The 14855-nt window shown below is 38.1% G+C and overlaps 1 protein-coding gene across 2 annotated transcripts in view; it reads left to right on the plus strand.

Moving 5' to 3' along the window:
* tln1 (talin 1) overlaps positions 1-14229 on the plus strand; it is a 58931-nt gene extending 44702 nt beyond the window's left edge. For both annotated transcript variants that reach the window (XM_084936033.1, XM_084936034.1), the window contains exons 43-57: positions 947-1066; positions 1150-1296; positions 1477-1643; positions 2013-2196; positions 2714-2839; positions 4147-4263; positions 4632-4817; positions 5111-5218; positions 7084-7189; positions 7605-7729; positions 8153-8278; positions 8435-8497; positions 8580-8762; positions 12116-12241; positions 12650-14229. In XM_084936033.1, the coding sequence (XP_084792159.1) occupies positions 947-1066; positions 1150-1296; positions 1477-1643; positions 2013-2196; positions 2714-2839; positions 4147-4263; positions 4632-4817; positions 5111-5218; positions 7084-7189; positions 7605-7729; positions 8153-8278; positions 8435-8497; positions 8580-8762; positions 12116-12241; positions 12650-12784 (2019 nt within the window). In that variant the 3' untranslated portion in view covers positions 12785-14229. The remainder of the gene's footprint in view (positions 1-946; positions 1067-1149; positions 1297-1476; positions 1644-2012; positions 2197-2713; positions 2840-4146; positions 4264-4631; positions 4818-5110; positions 5219-7083; positions 7190-7604; positions 7730-8152; positions 8279-8434; positions 8498-8579; positions 8763-12115; positions 12242-12649) is intronic.
* The last annotated feature ends 626 nt before the right edge of the window (positions 14230-14855 follow it).

A 14855-nucleotide genomic window follows, 5' to 3' on the forward strand; every position in this document is an offset into this window, starting at 1 on the left:
GTCATTAATTTTTGCATTTAAAAGTTGAGTTCAGTTAGAAATTCTAAATGAATAAAGCATGCTCCCTCTTAGTGAGGATTGAGCATGAAAAAGTACCATATTAGGAGACAGCTGTGGGATTTCCTGTCATTGCCACTAAACAGTTATGAATGGAATAAAACAAATCACACCACAAAGGCTGTCATATGCAAAAACAGCAAGAGTATCGATTGAACATACTATTACTATTACTGCATCCTTTCAGTGGTTCAGGCTCTAAAATCTGGTAATTAGTATTTTGGCAGAACCTAAGCTGGGTACTCCTCCAGTTTTTAATCCTCAGTTGTAAAAGACTGATGGGGTATTGTCATCACACCACCGGGTAGGTGGGCGAGCAGCGTGGACACGCTGTGAATGCAAAAAACTAGAGAACAAGGTGATGTAGGAGTTTCAAAATGATAACACAGGTGGCTCTACTAAAAAATCCTGACACAAGTCAGGAAAACTAAATGGAACCAACAAAACTGGAACGCATAGGCTGTAAACAGAGGTCAGGCACACAGGTAACAAAGACACAGTACCACCCTAGGCGTAGGGTAGATTTACATGCGAGCCTTGGGACAACCTCACATTTCACCAATAGAATCAGACTTCTACCAGATAGATGTATGTTATTGAAAAATGTATCTTTTTTCTGCAACCGTAATATTATTTCTGTTACTTATCATTCTTTTCTTGCACTTTAATAGCATTCATTGTGATAAGGATATTATGAAGACAAAAACGCATACAAAGCCATGTGCAAACACACATAATTTCCACAAAAGCCTCTTGATTTCTTTATTATTGACACACTCATTAAATGATCGTACGAAACTCATATTAGTAAATTTGCATCAATACTTAATTCATGTTGACACATGTGTGGAACAAACTCGGTAACTAGCATCCTCTTATTTGTCTTCAGGTGACCAAGTCTAACACCAACCCAGATGACCTTGGAGGATTAGCTAACGAGCTGACCAATGAGTTTGGAAATCTTGCGAATGAAGCCAAATATGCAGCCGTTACTGCAGAGAATCATGAAGTAAATCAAACTAATGTGTGGAGTGTCTATACTTGGAAAGTGTCCTTTCCACAGTTTTCATGTTGTCATGTCTTTGTTTCCAGATTGGTTCTCATATTAAGAAGCAGGTGGGTGAGTTGGGTTTCACCTGCACAAGTCTGGTGACAAAAGCTGGAGCTCTTCAGTGCAGCCCTAATGACACCTTTACTAAGAAAGAGCTGATTGAAAGCGCACGGAAAGTCTCTGAGAAGGTCAGAACACAAGCTAACACACAACTTGTCTTTTGAATTCTTTTTTGGTCAGTTTGTCTTGATTAGATCAGCAGTGAAAAAAATTAGACATTTTCTCCTACTCTGAGCCTTCATGTGGTTTTTATTCTTAATTTACCTTTCCATTTATAAAACTTATAAGACTTATTGATTTTCTTGCAGGTCTCCCATGTGTTAGCATCTCTGCAGGCAGGTAACCGTGGCACCCAGGCCTGCATCACTGCTGCCAGTGCAGTGTCTGGAATTATTGCAGACCTTGACACCACCATTATGTTTGCAACTGCTGGAACTTTGAACCGTGAAAATGCAGAAACCTTCGCTGACCACAGGTACTAATTAGAGACCCTCTGTAGGCTATATTACAGATGATTTGTTGATTTGACAAGTTGATTTGCACTCTAGTGTCATGATATGATCAGGCTTTGTGAACATCAGCAATGCATTTTAAACATGCAAACATCTTATTCTGGCTTCAGAAACCAGCAAATTACCTTAGCCTTATTTTGAGAAAGTAAAAACTACAACTGGAGTAAGTAAGTAGTAGTGGAAGGAACTAGGGCCCTGTTCAAGGAAGCATGTTTAGTGAAAATTCTCAATTTGTAAACCCCGGAATGATGGTTTCTGTACCAGAAAGAAAGATAAGGTCATTTTTGAGTCAAAGTCATATAATGTTCATCTTTGCTATGCTGTTTTTACAGGGAATGCATCCTAAAGACAGCCAAGGCTCTGGTGGAGGACACCAAGTTGCTGGTGGCTGGTGCTGGGGCCAGTCAGGAAAGGCTGGCCCAGGCGGCCCAGTCCTCAGTGTCCACCATTACCAAACTGGCAGATGTGGTAAAACTGGGGGCAGCCAGCTTGGGTTCCGAAGACCCAGAGACCCAGGTATGGATGCATTTTTGTCTGCTTCTATACTGGCAAATATGTATGTTTGCTTCTTATGAAAAGGTACAGTTCTTAGCAAATATATTAGACCACCTGCCATAAAAACAAGAAAAGTATTTTAGAAATCTGTCAAAAACTTGCTTAAAACTAAGGATTGTATTGTTATTCATTAGAAAAATAGTAAATGAATTTTTTTATGGCCAAATTTGAGCCAGCGTACTGACTTCTCTGAGAAGTCAGAAGTTAATCAAACATTTAACAACTAAAACTAATTTTTCTGTTTAGGAATGCAAATAAATAGCTGTAATTTGGCTTCTTAATGAGAAAAAGAAATGTTTTTATTAAAGAGCTTGTGCATCCTAGTAGATGAACCATTATGGAAACAAAAATAATTATTGTAATTACCGATACTGTTAATTTAAGGCAGCTAGGGCATAAACCTTACATTGGGTGGTGATCAAATAATTTAAGCACTGTATCAGATAACAATTTAAGCTCTGTGCCCTGCTGAGTACAGGTGGTGTTGATCAATGCAGTGAAAGATGTGGCCAAAGCCCTAGGAAACCTCATCAGCGCCACAAAGGCAGCTGCAGGCAAGCCTCACGATGACCCCAGCATGCTGCAGCTTAAAAATTCTGCTAAGGTAAGATACAAAACTAGCAATCAGTTCAAGTCAGTTTTATTTGCTGACACTTTACAACAATAGACACCTTGACTTTTACGTGGTTGTAATTTTTTAACAAAGCTTAAATATGTTTTTCTGGCTTGAACATTTCATTTAGCTACCTCCTATACTTTACAAGGAGTAGTTACAAGGGCTTGACACCATTTGAAAAAATAAGGCAACTTGAAATTGCCTTATAATGTGCACGTCTGTGGTATAAAGGTACAATTTTACATGGCTACATTAAATCTGCTAAAAGTATACAAAAAAATAGCTGATTCTGAAAGGATCTGGTGGGAAGCACTTAGCGATTTTACACTGAATGACCAAAAGTTTTTACAAATGTGCAGTTCTATCTGTGCATTGACAGATTTGTAATGTTTTATTTTTCAGGAAATTATATTTATCATTGTCCACACATGAAATTATGGTCTAAAGCCACTGTTTCCCACATATTTATTGGCAAGCAAGTCATTGATTTTTTTTTTTACAATGTGAGAAAATATTTAAATGAACTAGAGTAATAGATGTTATATCTGAGTTTATGCTTCTGAGGACCTCAAAACATTCAGGATCTAAATACATGTCCAGATGCTGATATTGAACAGGTAGTGAAACACACATATACATTTTGTTTTGGTTTAAGTTTTATAAAAGCACACAAAAAAATAAAATTAATTCTAGATCCTGAAAAAACATGAACAAACTTTTAAAAACAGTTTTATGTGTACATGCAGTTTTATTCGAATCTAATTGCATGGAACCAAGATTGGAAAATCGAAGTATTAAGAGAGGATTTGTAATTATGTTGCAGTGTAATTCTTACCAGTACAATGAATACACGCTTAAGATTAACACATAAATCTGTTCAGTTGTTAGGATTATTTAAAAAGAGCCTTCACCAAATCCAGAGCACTTTGTACTTGGTCTGTTTCCAGAAAAAAAACACCCCTTCATGACCTTAAGTGTTTTAAATGTCAAAAACCTAAAAGCAACATCTTCTGGATGAAAAAAAACCAAAATGCTGTCCACTACAATAGAAAACAGACAGCATAAGAAGAGAAGGAGAGACAAAAATATTTTCTAATATGTAACAAATATAATATATAAAAAATACTTTTTATTATATAGTGTATATATATTAAAATATTTCTGTTAAGTGTTACGTATTTTAAAAATCAATTAAAATATGCTAGTGACATCTAGTTTCAAAATAATGTATCAAATATTTAAGATATTTTCATCACTCTAATGTATTACCACATAATTTGACCTGACTCCTCTAGGTGATGGTGACCAATGTAACATCGCTCCTGAAGACTGTGAAGGCTGTGGAGGATGAAGCCACCAAGGGGACGAGAGCTTTGGAGGCCACTATTGAACACATCAAACAGGAATTGGCTGTGAGTGTGGGATAAATGTTTCTTTACAGTTTAAGCCAGTTGGAAATACCCTGCCAAGGATTCAGTTAAAACACAGGAGATTCCTCCACAGGGGCCATGGCCATTTCCTAACCCCTGTTTCACAAGCCAGTGAAAAGCTTTTAGAATAAGAACCCTCATCTGCATAATATTAATATCTCCCAGTTCAAAACTTTTGAGGCAACTGCCATCTCAAAGATTTCTTATGGCAGCAAGAAGAGAGTTTTGACTAAAGGCCTTGGTGTTACATAAAATAGCTTTTGGGACCACGTGTCCTGTACCTGTCATGAGGTAAGTAAATTATTGCACAAGGAAAACTCACTAACATTCAACCTGGTTTTATCACACAGGTCTTCAACAGTGCTGATCCTCCAGCAAAGACCACCACACCAGAAGAGTTCATCCGCATGACTAAAGGAATCACAATGGCAACAGCAAAGGCAGTGGCTGCTGGGAACTCTTGTCGTCAGGAAGACATCATTGCCACAGCTAACCTTAGCAGAAGGGCCATTGCTGAGATGCTGCACTCCTGCAAGGTACGACAGACCATGAACTACTAAATAGTGTTTGTTCATGGGCTGCCAAACAAAGTTCAATGTGCAGTAATTAATGAGGTCTCAGAGAATAGTTTGGTAGGTATTTTTGTCATAATGACAAAAAATATATACATACAACTTAGACACTATAATATTGGCATTTCCAATATTCAAATTACATGGGACTACTTATAATCACATGCAGCTCTAGCCAGAATTACCTTTTAATATGAATAAGATATCTTTCTGCCCTTGCTATCACTGACTGACTTTTCTTACTGTTTGCCTTGCAGCAAGCTGCCTACCACCCAGAGGTCAGCAAAGACGTGCAAATGAGAGCTCTGCGCTATGGCAAAGAATGTGCTTCTGGATATCTGGGATTGCTGGAGCATGTATTGGTGGTAAGATGATATGGAGAGCAGTGAATTACAGGAATTTTAAGCCTCTGTCATGACAGCATTTACACCACAATCACTAGTACCTTCAGCAAGGAGAAATGCATAACAAGAACCTTTTTCAGAAATTCAGTCTGAAATAATATAAAATTACAGTAAAAAAAAAAAAATAGCAACATCTAGACTAAAGATGAAATAACTAGTAGATCAGTGTTCCAACATCCAGAAGAAGCAACTGCTATCACAACTAGAGATTGATGAGGTACAAAACAAATTCTACAGCAAGAGGGAGCCAAGACATCAGGTCAGGGGGGAGATTTCATCATTCCAACCCTCCAATCTCGGAGAGAGTGCTAATGGATGAGGCATGAGAATGGCTAACTAACTAAATGAAGAGGTTTTATCATAAATTCAATGGGGATGAGGTGAACAGCACTAGAGACCAACTTCATGCCAATAACACAAGTATGGTATTTACTGAGGAGTTGCTCTGTCCCCACTGCTGTTCTGCATAAGCCTAAACCCCCTGAATGAGATCATTCATGGGACTGGCTATGGATACCAACTACAGAATGGCGCAATCATGACTCATCTCTTCTACATGGTTGACATGAAGCTGTATGCCAAAGTGAATGAGACATCGACTTACTGCTAGGATTTACAGCAATGACATTGGAATGTCATTCGGACTGGACAAGTGCAATTGGATGGTAACAAAGAGAAGGAATGTAGTCAGAACTAAGCGGATTGCACTACCAGAAGGAGACTTTTCAGACATTGAGGACAGCTGTACCTCAGGAGAGAAATCTTCTAATCGGAAGGTTCGTGCTTTGGTCCTTGGCTGCTGCAGTCTGCATGCCAAATATCCTTTGGCAAGACACTCTCTGGTGAATCCATGAATCCATCAAAGTAAATATGCGTGTGAATTTTGGATAGAAAGCATTTTCTCAGGAAAAAAAGAGAAAAACATACTTATATAAATGGATGTGAATGGGTAAATGAGGCAAGTTGTATAAAGCAATTTGAGTGCTCAGGTAGAGTAGAAGAGCTATATAAAAACTAGTCCACAGCTTCAGATAGAACCTGGGTATCCCACAGGCAAATGGGAACCATGAAGAGGCCGCTAGGAAAGCTGCAACCACCAAATACCTGCAAAGAGTAAGGCAAGCCCTGAGGAGTCAGCTGAATAGGAAGAACAAAATCTGAGCAATCGACACCTATGCTCTGCTGGTTGTCAGATACCCTGCTGGAATTATAATATGGCCAAAGGAGTAGATAGAAGCCACTGACATCAAGACAAAACCCTCCATGCGTATAGGGTTTATCCCAAGTCCTGCAACCTGACACTGTACGCTAAGGGGAAGGAAGGAGGCTCATGACTTGAGTGTCAGAACCACTATCTAGGATGGCACAACATAGATCCCTGAGTATATCGGGAAGTTAGTCTAGTCTTGCTACACAACACAGTATAACTGAAAAAACGTAAACATACAGAAATAAAGTCACATCTTGAATTTGAATAAAGAGCACAGAATTGTAATTTTTTTATTTTAATTTTATGCATGTTTTCATCTATCCGCTCTGCTCTTATTGCCCCTGTACTTGATGTTCATCCAGATTTGTAGTTGAACTTTACTAAAAGGTGATATGATACAGGCTCATTACTGCCTTACTAGATAGTATCTGTAAAGCTTAGATATTTGACTCAAAGGAGAGTGACATACGGTGCAATGTAATATCATCTACTTTGATTATCTTAGCATTAGTTTAGTACAGGCTGGGATTTGATTAATTCAAGTACATGCAGTATAGGAACAACAGGTGAATGAAGCAAAGTAATAAAGTTTGTGACTTTCTTCCTTTATACACAGATCATCATGAAGCCATCTCACGATCTGAAGCAGCAGTTGGCCAGCTACTCCAAGCAGGTGGCAGGCTCCGTCACTGAGCTTATCCAGGCTGCTGAGGCCATGAAAGGTATCTAAATCTTTGATCTTTAACAACTTTGCCTGAAGTTAAAGGATTAATATATAGCACTGTTTTTGGTTTTTTTTCTACTGTTCTGTAAAGCGCTATACAAATCCAAGTTTTTAGTTGTCATTATTATTATTATTATTATCATCATCATTATTTTTATTATTAGACACTAGATGGTATAAGATCAGGTAGTTTTGATTCAGTCACTGTCTGTGTCAATAGGGAGTGTCAAATAGGAAACCTGTGTGGCATCCTATAGCCTCAATTTGCTACATGCCACCTAGGTAAACACTGCTACTAACTAGGTAAACCCCTTATTGCCCATAGGATTCTAGGTTGGGGTTGATGGAAGAGTTTAAAATGTGTTTTTGAGCACAGAGTGACAGTACTCTTTTTTTTCCCCCGTGTCTTTTAGGCACAGAGTGGGTGGACCCTGAGGATCCCACTGTCATTGCAGAAAATGAACTGCTGGGAGCAGCAGCCGCTATTGAAGCTGCTGCCAAGAAACTGGAGCAGCTGAGGCCGAGGACTAAGCCCAAGGTCAGAGGGTTTTTTACAGAGCACAAGTATTCACACTGATCCTGTTAACCTCAACACCAGGTCACAGTCATTTTGTGTGTCACATCTCTTATGTGCTGACAACTACTCACAACACAGATAATGGCAGCACCACAAAGCTTATTCTTGACGCTCTTAATACTTTTCATACTTATTAATTTATTCTTCAAACCAATATTTCCTGTAGACAAGCCCTATTCATTTTTTGTCTGAATATTTTTGTCTCAGCCTCTTCTTATTTATTCTTGCTGTCTTACTATTTATATTTAATTCCTGCACAGCTGGCGTGGGGAATCCATAGTTTCATTGTGCATGTACAATGACAATAAAGAGCTAGTCTGTTCTATTCTACAGTTAATCATAGTGCAGCATTTTTCTTTGCTATTGGTTTGTTCTCTCAAACAGGAGGCCGATGAGAGCTTGAACTTTGAGGAGCAGATTCTGGAGGCAGCCAAGTCTATTGCAGCTGCCACCAGTGCTCTGGTAAAAGCTGCTTCAGCAGCACAGAGGGAGCTGGTGGCTCAAGGGAAGGTATGTGAGAACCAACAAAAAAACTGATATGTGCATTTAAACATAAGCGAAATCCCATAAATAAAGCTAATAATCATTTCTATCAAGGAGTTTAGTAACATTCATTCATAAATGTCATTTTGATGTCCGTCAAAAATAATTATCCTGGATTTTCAGGTGGGGGCAATCCCAGCTAATGCCGTAGATGATGGACAGTGGTCTCAGGGGCTCATTTCAGCTGTAAGTCTCCTGTTATAATTTTGTAATTTTTTTTTAAAGGTATTCCTAAAACATCTAACCACTGAGAACTTTGACTCCATAGGCTCGAATGGTCGCTGCAGCAACCAACAACCTGTGTGAGGCAGCAAACTCTGCAGTACAGGGACATGCCAGTGAGGAGAAGCTCATCTCATCAGCAAAGCAGGTGGCAGCCTCCACTGCTCAGCTGCTGGTAGCCTGCAAGGTCAAGGCTGACCAGGACTCACAGACCATGAAGAGGCTCCAGGTCAGCACTGCATGTTAATTTTTCTCAAGGCGCAAAAACACAGGAGAGCTACTATTACTTCTGTTACTGTGCCACTTTAAAAGGCCTTATTTGGCTAGATGCTGAGGTCAAAGTCACAACTGTCAAGAAGAGACAGAGTGTGTAGCCAGCCCGATAAATGAACATAAACAAAAGGACAAGGAAAGATGGCAAAAGACTGGCGGTAGTATTTAATACTGTCCAAGGTCAGTTTCACATTTTGTTTGTTCTGCATGTAAAAAAACCCCACATTATTTATAACACACTTAACACAACTGGAGAAGTAAACATGATGTCATGGGTTATTATGGACAGTAACTCAGGTAGCGGGAACCCAGACAAAAGTGGTGCACAATGGTGAAAAGATGTTTCAATCGTGGCAGTTCCTTAAAGCTGTGCAGCCTTTGAACCATGTGTGAAATGACCCATTTAGCCAGACCCCTAACAGATGCATTACAAAGCTAAGTGACTGTCATATTAAAATAGATGTAGTTGTGGTAGCATTTTAAGATCAATTTTAAGATAAATAGCTATGTAGTCATCTACATATTTACAAGGATATCACTGAACTGTTTGTATTGAGTTTGTTTTAGCTTGAGCCATTTTCTCAAGACTGAAAAGCAAAGAGTTAGGTCCAAAATTAGATCTGACATGGGCAAATTCACGGTGAGATGTGTGCTCGTCATCTCTACTTATGATTCCAACACTACAGTTCTACTGAAGGGACAATAACATTAGTCATTCTGCAACAGCTGAGGCTTTTAGAGAGCACACAGTATATTATAGTGTATTAATAGGCTGGAATTTCAAAGTTTAGGGTTACAGGTGAGCTGCGTGATTTGTACAGCTGCTAACAAGGATTAGCATGCTCTATATTTGGCACAAGTAAGAATGCCCTTTGCATATTGCTTTCTTTCAGTATTTATTAAATGCTGCTCAGAGATGTATTTCTTTCTGTGACATCATTGGGTATATAATTTCAGAATGGGCAAAGCTCCTGCAGAGTCGGTGTTTAAGGCTCAGAAATTGGTTATATAATGATAGTAAAGCATTTTCACAGGTTTGGTATAACAAATTTACCCTTGTGTAAAATTAGTGACTCTTTAAAAAGATGTAAAACCTTTTTCTTCTTGCTCAAACTCTGCTCAAAAGGGTTGTTATGACCTTTTAGGTGTAACTGATGCTCGGCAGTTGCAAGACATAACAGAAAGTACAAGTATTTCCTGTCACTTCATCCACCCAAAAATACTATCTTTGAGTGTAGCTGTGAGCACATCGGCCTGCCAGCCCAACTCATATTCTCTGATCCAATCAGCAGTGGCTTATCTCCTCCTCTTTTGGACCTGCAGCTGCCACCACAGTAATTCTCATACATTTATGTCTACAAGAGCTCTGGAAACAATCTACCCAGTCCACACATAGCACTAAGAACTGGAAATATTAGCCTTGATCTATGATTACACTAGAACCATTTGCTCTTAGCTATATTCTGTATTAATGGTTTCTCTATTAAATGTTTGAATATTTCTGGAAAGAAGGATTTTTGAACTCTTTTTTTATTGCAGCCAGTAGTTTGGGGATAACATAGTTAATATTTTATGTTATACCACCTACAAAAATCTAATATTTCATATTAATTAATTTATAAGGAGAATCCTCGCAATCATATGCCACAATAACATTTTCTGTTAGCAAACAAATAAAAAGTCACACAGCATAATGTCCATTGATGCTGTCTGCAATGTTGCCTTCTTGTAGTTCAGTCTTCTCAGTTTTGACTGCTTTACCTCTGGCATCACATAGCACTTCTCCTGTCCGAATGACATTCCGATGTCATTGCTGTAGATCCTAGCAGTATGGATCAGTGAGTCCATGTAGAGGTGTCTAACGATTCTGTAATTTGAAAGCAAGTTCCCACTTGACCACCTCAGAATTAGACAAAAATGAGCTGTGTTAATACTAAAAATATATTTTTAGTTTCAGGTACTATAGTTACTAGGCTTAAATGTTGTGCTTTTTAATTTACCTTTGTTTTTCTGTCATTTGGACATCAGCACAATGCAAACTGCACATCAAGCACTTGGAACTGCCTAATGTAGCCATGTTTTTACACTTGCAAATATAGCTTACGGCTGTAACATTGAGAGACGTTGTTCTATTGGCTTGTGTTGTTGTTGTAGTGCCACTCAGGCTGTTAAAGTTGCGAACATTTCACCACAGCACTCGTTTCCATTGTCCATTTGCACTACATCACCTGCAGAGGAGGCATACAATAATTGCTCAATTGACCATGATTGCTCAATTAGTCATGATAATTTGCATATTAATGATAAAGGAACTGACCTCACAATCCATTGTTCATTAAGTGGGCTAGTTTCATTTATTGTGCAAAGGTACTGTTTATAAGGTTGGGGAAACCTGCAGTCAGCTGAGACTGAAGAAGTCACTTGGATGATACCGAAACATTTCTCCCACTGAAAACGTTACGCCCAGATGAACAGAATCTTTTTTCTTTTTTTTTGGTTTTCTTACTATGCTTATGCTCCCCATTTGGGAGGATGTAATTTCAAAAGGTGGGCTCTGTGTGAAGGTACTGAAAGTGCATCAGTGCAGTGGAAATTGTAACTGCATGCCTCCAACCAAACTCATTAGCCAAGGCCACAGGCCACGTACCTTAAAGATTTGGAGATTTATCTCCATGTCTTTAACGCTAAGGTTTGGGAGTGACATGTGTTGCACCTCATTCTTCTCCTTAAGGTAACAGAATTCATAGACATAATATTTTGTTTCATGCATTGTGCCTACATGATGATATATGATATTTAGACAATCAGGGAGGGAAAAGGGCTCCAAGAGAAATTTTCTGTCTGTGTGGAAGTGGATGTTCCTGGATTCAAACAGATTTACCGTGTTGTTATTTAATTATTTTTTCTCGTCTCAGCCCACTGGCTGATTCACCCCACTGAGCCTCAAAAGGAGAAACCTTGTCTTCATTGAGCCAAGTTGCCCAATAAGAATTGTTTGGCTTTGACTGATGTTTGGGACTGATCCTTGTTGCCTTTTATAGCTTTCCTCCTGTGTCAAGAACAAAACAACTATTATGGTTTTCTGTCAGAGCCCAGTTGGACTCATTACTGCCTTTCCAGGAGTTGCTGTTTAGTAGAGAAAGGTTGATGACTCTGTTCTACATGCACCTCAAAGACTCAAATCATAGACCATTGGTTAGACATACTGAGTGTCTTTTATACATTTCTTTTGTAATGTTTTCCATCTTTACTCAAGTTTAAAGCCTTTAAGTTGTGATTTGACTTGAAATCTTGTGTGTGTTTCTGCAGGCTGCTGGAAATGCTGTGAAAAGAGCCTCTGATAATCTGGTGAAAGCGGCACAAAAAGCAGCATTTGAAGAACAAGATGACCAGGCTGTGGTGGTCAAGAGTAAGATGGTGGGAGGTATTGCTCAGGTAAGTTAGAGATCCAAAGCACATGTTCTACATGTAACTTCGCCTTCAGTCTCATTGTGTGTTGTAAACTCATTTGTATTACATTTCTATAATCGTGATAAAGCACTGTCTCATGTGTATGTGTGACTGTGAAGTGTAACAGCTGGGTAGCTCAGCAGGATAGGACTGAATTAGAAAAAGGGAAACTGGAAGTACTGACCCAAGATGGGCATGTGGCTCAGCTGTACGCACTGCTGTTTCATAGGAAGAAAGGTCAAGTTCATATCTTTTGTATGGGTTAGGACTTAAGTGTGCGGAGGTCTGGATTGGGATCTGTTCATCTGACTTAAGTTCAGTTTCATGTGTGTGATTGTGAAACAAGTGTTTCTTAAGTGTGGTGACATGCTGACCAATTGTGTTGTGTTGTAGATCATTGCCGCTCAGGAGGAGATGCTACGGAAAGAAAGGGAATTGGAGGAAGCCAGGAAGAAGTTGGCCATGATCAGACAGCAGCAGTACAAATTCCTCCCGTCAGAACTGCGGGAAGATGGCCAGGAACAGTGAGAGAATAAGTGTGCGTCTGTAGCAGCATGCAGTGTCGTCAGCAGAAGTCATCTTTGGAATGATAAGGACCTGTTCTCAGCTCATTTTTAAGTGGAGAAAACTATAACATATAACTATAACTGTAACATTAAACAATCTGACTTCAATTCCACAACAAACTGTTTCACATTTAGTTTCAAAAGTTAACAATGACGTTCGTAACGCTGATTAAGGTATCTGTACTTTTGATTATATGGTTACACACCTATCAGTATCTTTTTCTCTATTTTGAATTCTTTTTTTTTTCATCTTTGTGTGTACATGCTGTGTAAAATGGCAGTCACACCATTAAATTATACTTGCCTTAACTGTCCTAGATATAGATATCTTATATAGGCAAGCAGAATTAATGCTTCCATGACAATTATGCAGAATCTATGCAAATTTTATATGCCGTGTGTGCGTGCGTGCGTGTGCTGGTATGCGTGTGTGTGTGTTTACACACAAAGTGCCTTGATGTATAGGAGTTCATTGTGAAAAAGAGATCTGTGGTTGTATGACAGTAATGATATTCAATATGTTAATTGACGTACTGGTTAAACTTAATATATAAAATTACACATTTTAAATCTAAATTGGGATAAAATAAATATACAGTGGAAAAAATCATAGTGTTTTTTTTACGACCTTCAGAATATGTTAAAAGGATATAATCCAGTACATTGCTATGTTTTTCTGTGTGGGTTTTTGGATTTAACCATCTACAGTATTTAGCCAGAAATCAGACTAGAGGACTCATTTGTGTTCAAATTATGAAGCCATATATTTAATTTTTAAATATTTGAGATTGTTGCAAAGAGTCCAGCACTGTCAGGATTTCTTTAAACAAATAAAGTGTTTTAAATTTATACCTTTATGTATTATGTACCAGGGACATGGGATCAGCTGTAAGTTTATACTTGTATCCTAAGTTTTTAGTACTTTCTATGTAACATGACTTTTGCTTGATGAGGATCTAGTAGAGAAAAATTATGAATATATTTTTGCAATTACACAGTGAAATAGAGTGTATTTGCAACAGGAATATTTGACATTAAATTGACTGTATTTGGATTCTTAGTGGTTATTGACTTGCTCCTATGATATGTTATTTGTGGGATTTTTCTAAAGAATTCCTATAACTGAAAAGGAAATGATCTGAGGTATATATTGGCATTTTATATGGATGAACACAAAAATAGATTATAAGATAATGATTAAAATCTGCCCTTACGTTGGCCTTTTTTTCTTTTGCATATTATTTGCATATTATTTTTAGGATAGCTAGAGCAGTATGCAGTATAACATACAAAGGCTTTTTAAAATTTTGTGCACATTTTGACTAATTATAATGCTCATTCACATTAGTACCGATGATGGACACTGTAACTGTGATTTATATTCAATAAAGACAGTGTTTAAAGAGATGTTGACATCTGTTGTTTAACAGTTTGTTTGTCCCAACATAGATATCATGTCCCTAAAAGGTGAAAACTCAATGTTACACAGTGGAGAATCTATAATACAGCTTGCATTATTTTCAATAAATATATTTAAACAAAATGTGTTTGGAACTATATTCTCTATTTATTCTTTCCCCTCACCCTCAACCAGTCAGAGACTGCTTATGCTACATCTGCTTTTCCTGTTAAAACTTCTTCCCTTCATCCTCCCTACCATTGCCCAGTGCTTGTTTAAAGGGCTTCTTTACATAACAATACAAAACACCTTTAGACAATTGTTGTGAACTGAAACTACAAAGTAAATAAAGCTGAACTAAATGGATATTAGCCACATGTCTCACTAGTTACCTTATTGCCTCCAAATAGCAGTAGTGATTGTATAGCTCGCAAACCTGTATCTTGTAGGGACTAACACATTGTTAAATCGTCTCACTTTAACTGAAATCATCACACCCCACTGCACTACAAAGCCCTTGTGGGAACTTTCTCAACTCTGATTTGAAAGTAGGACCTCCTCATTTATACAGATAAGTAGAAATGGAGACTCAATAAAAATAAAATCCTTTGGTTTAGCTACCAGTTTTCCCAGA

Source organism: Perissodus microlepis, chromosome 7, assembly GCF_051167445.1.
Source record: "Perissodus microlepis isolate ML-2025 ecotype Zambia chromosome 7, ASM5116744v1, whole genome shotgun sequence".
Classification (NCBI taxonomy): Eukaryota; Metazoa; Chordata; class Actinopteri; order Cichliformes; family Cichlidae; genus Perissodus; species Perissodus microlepis.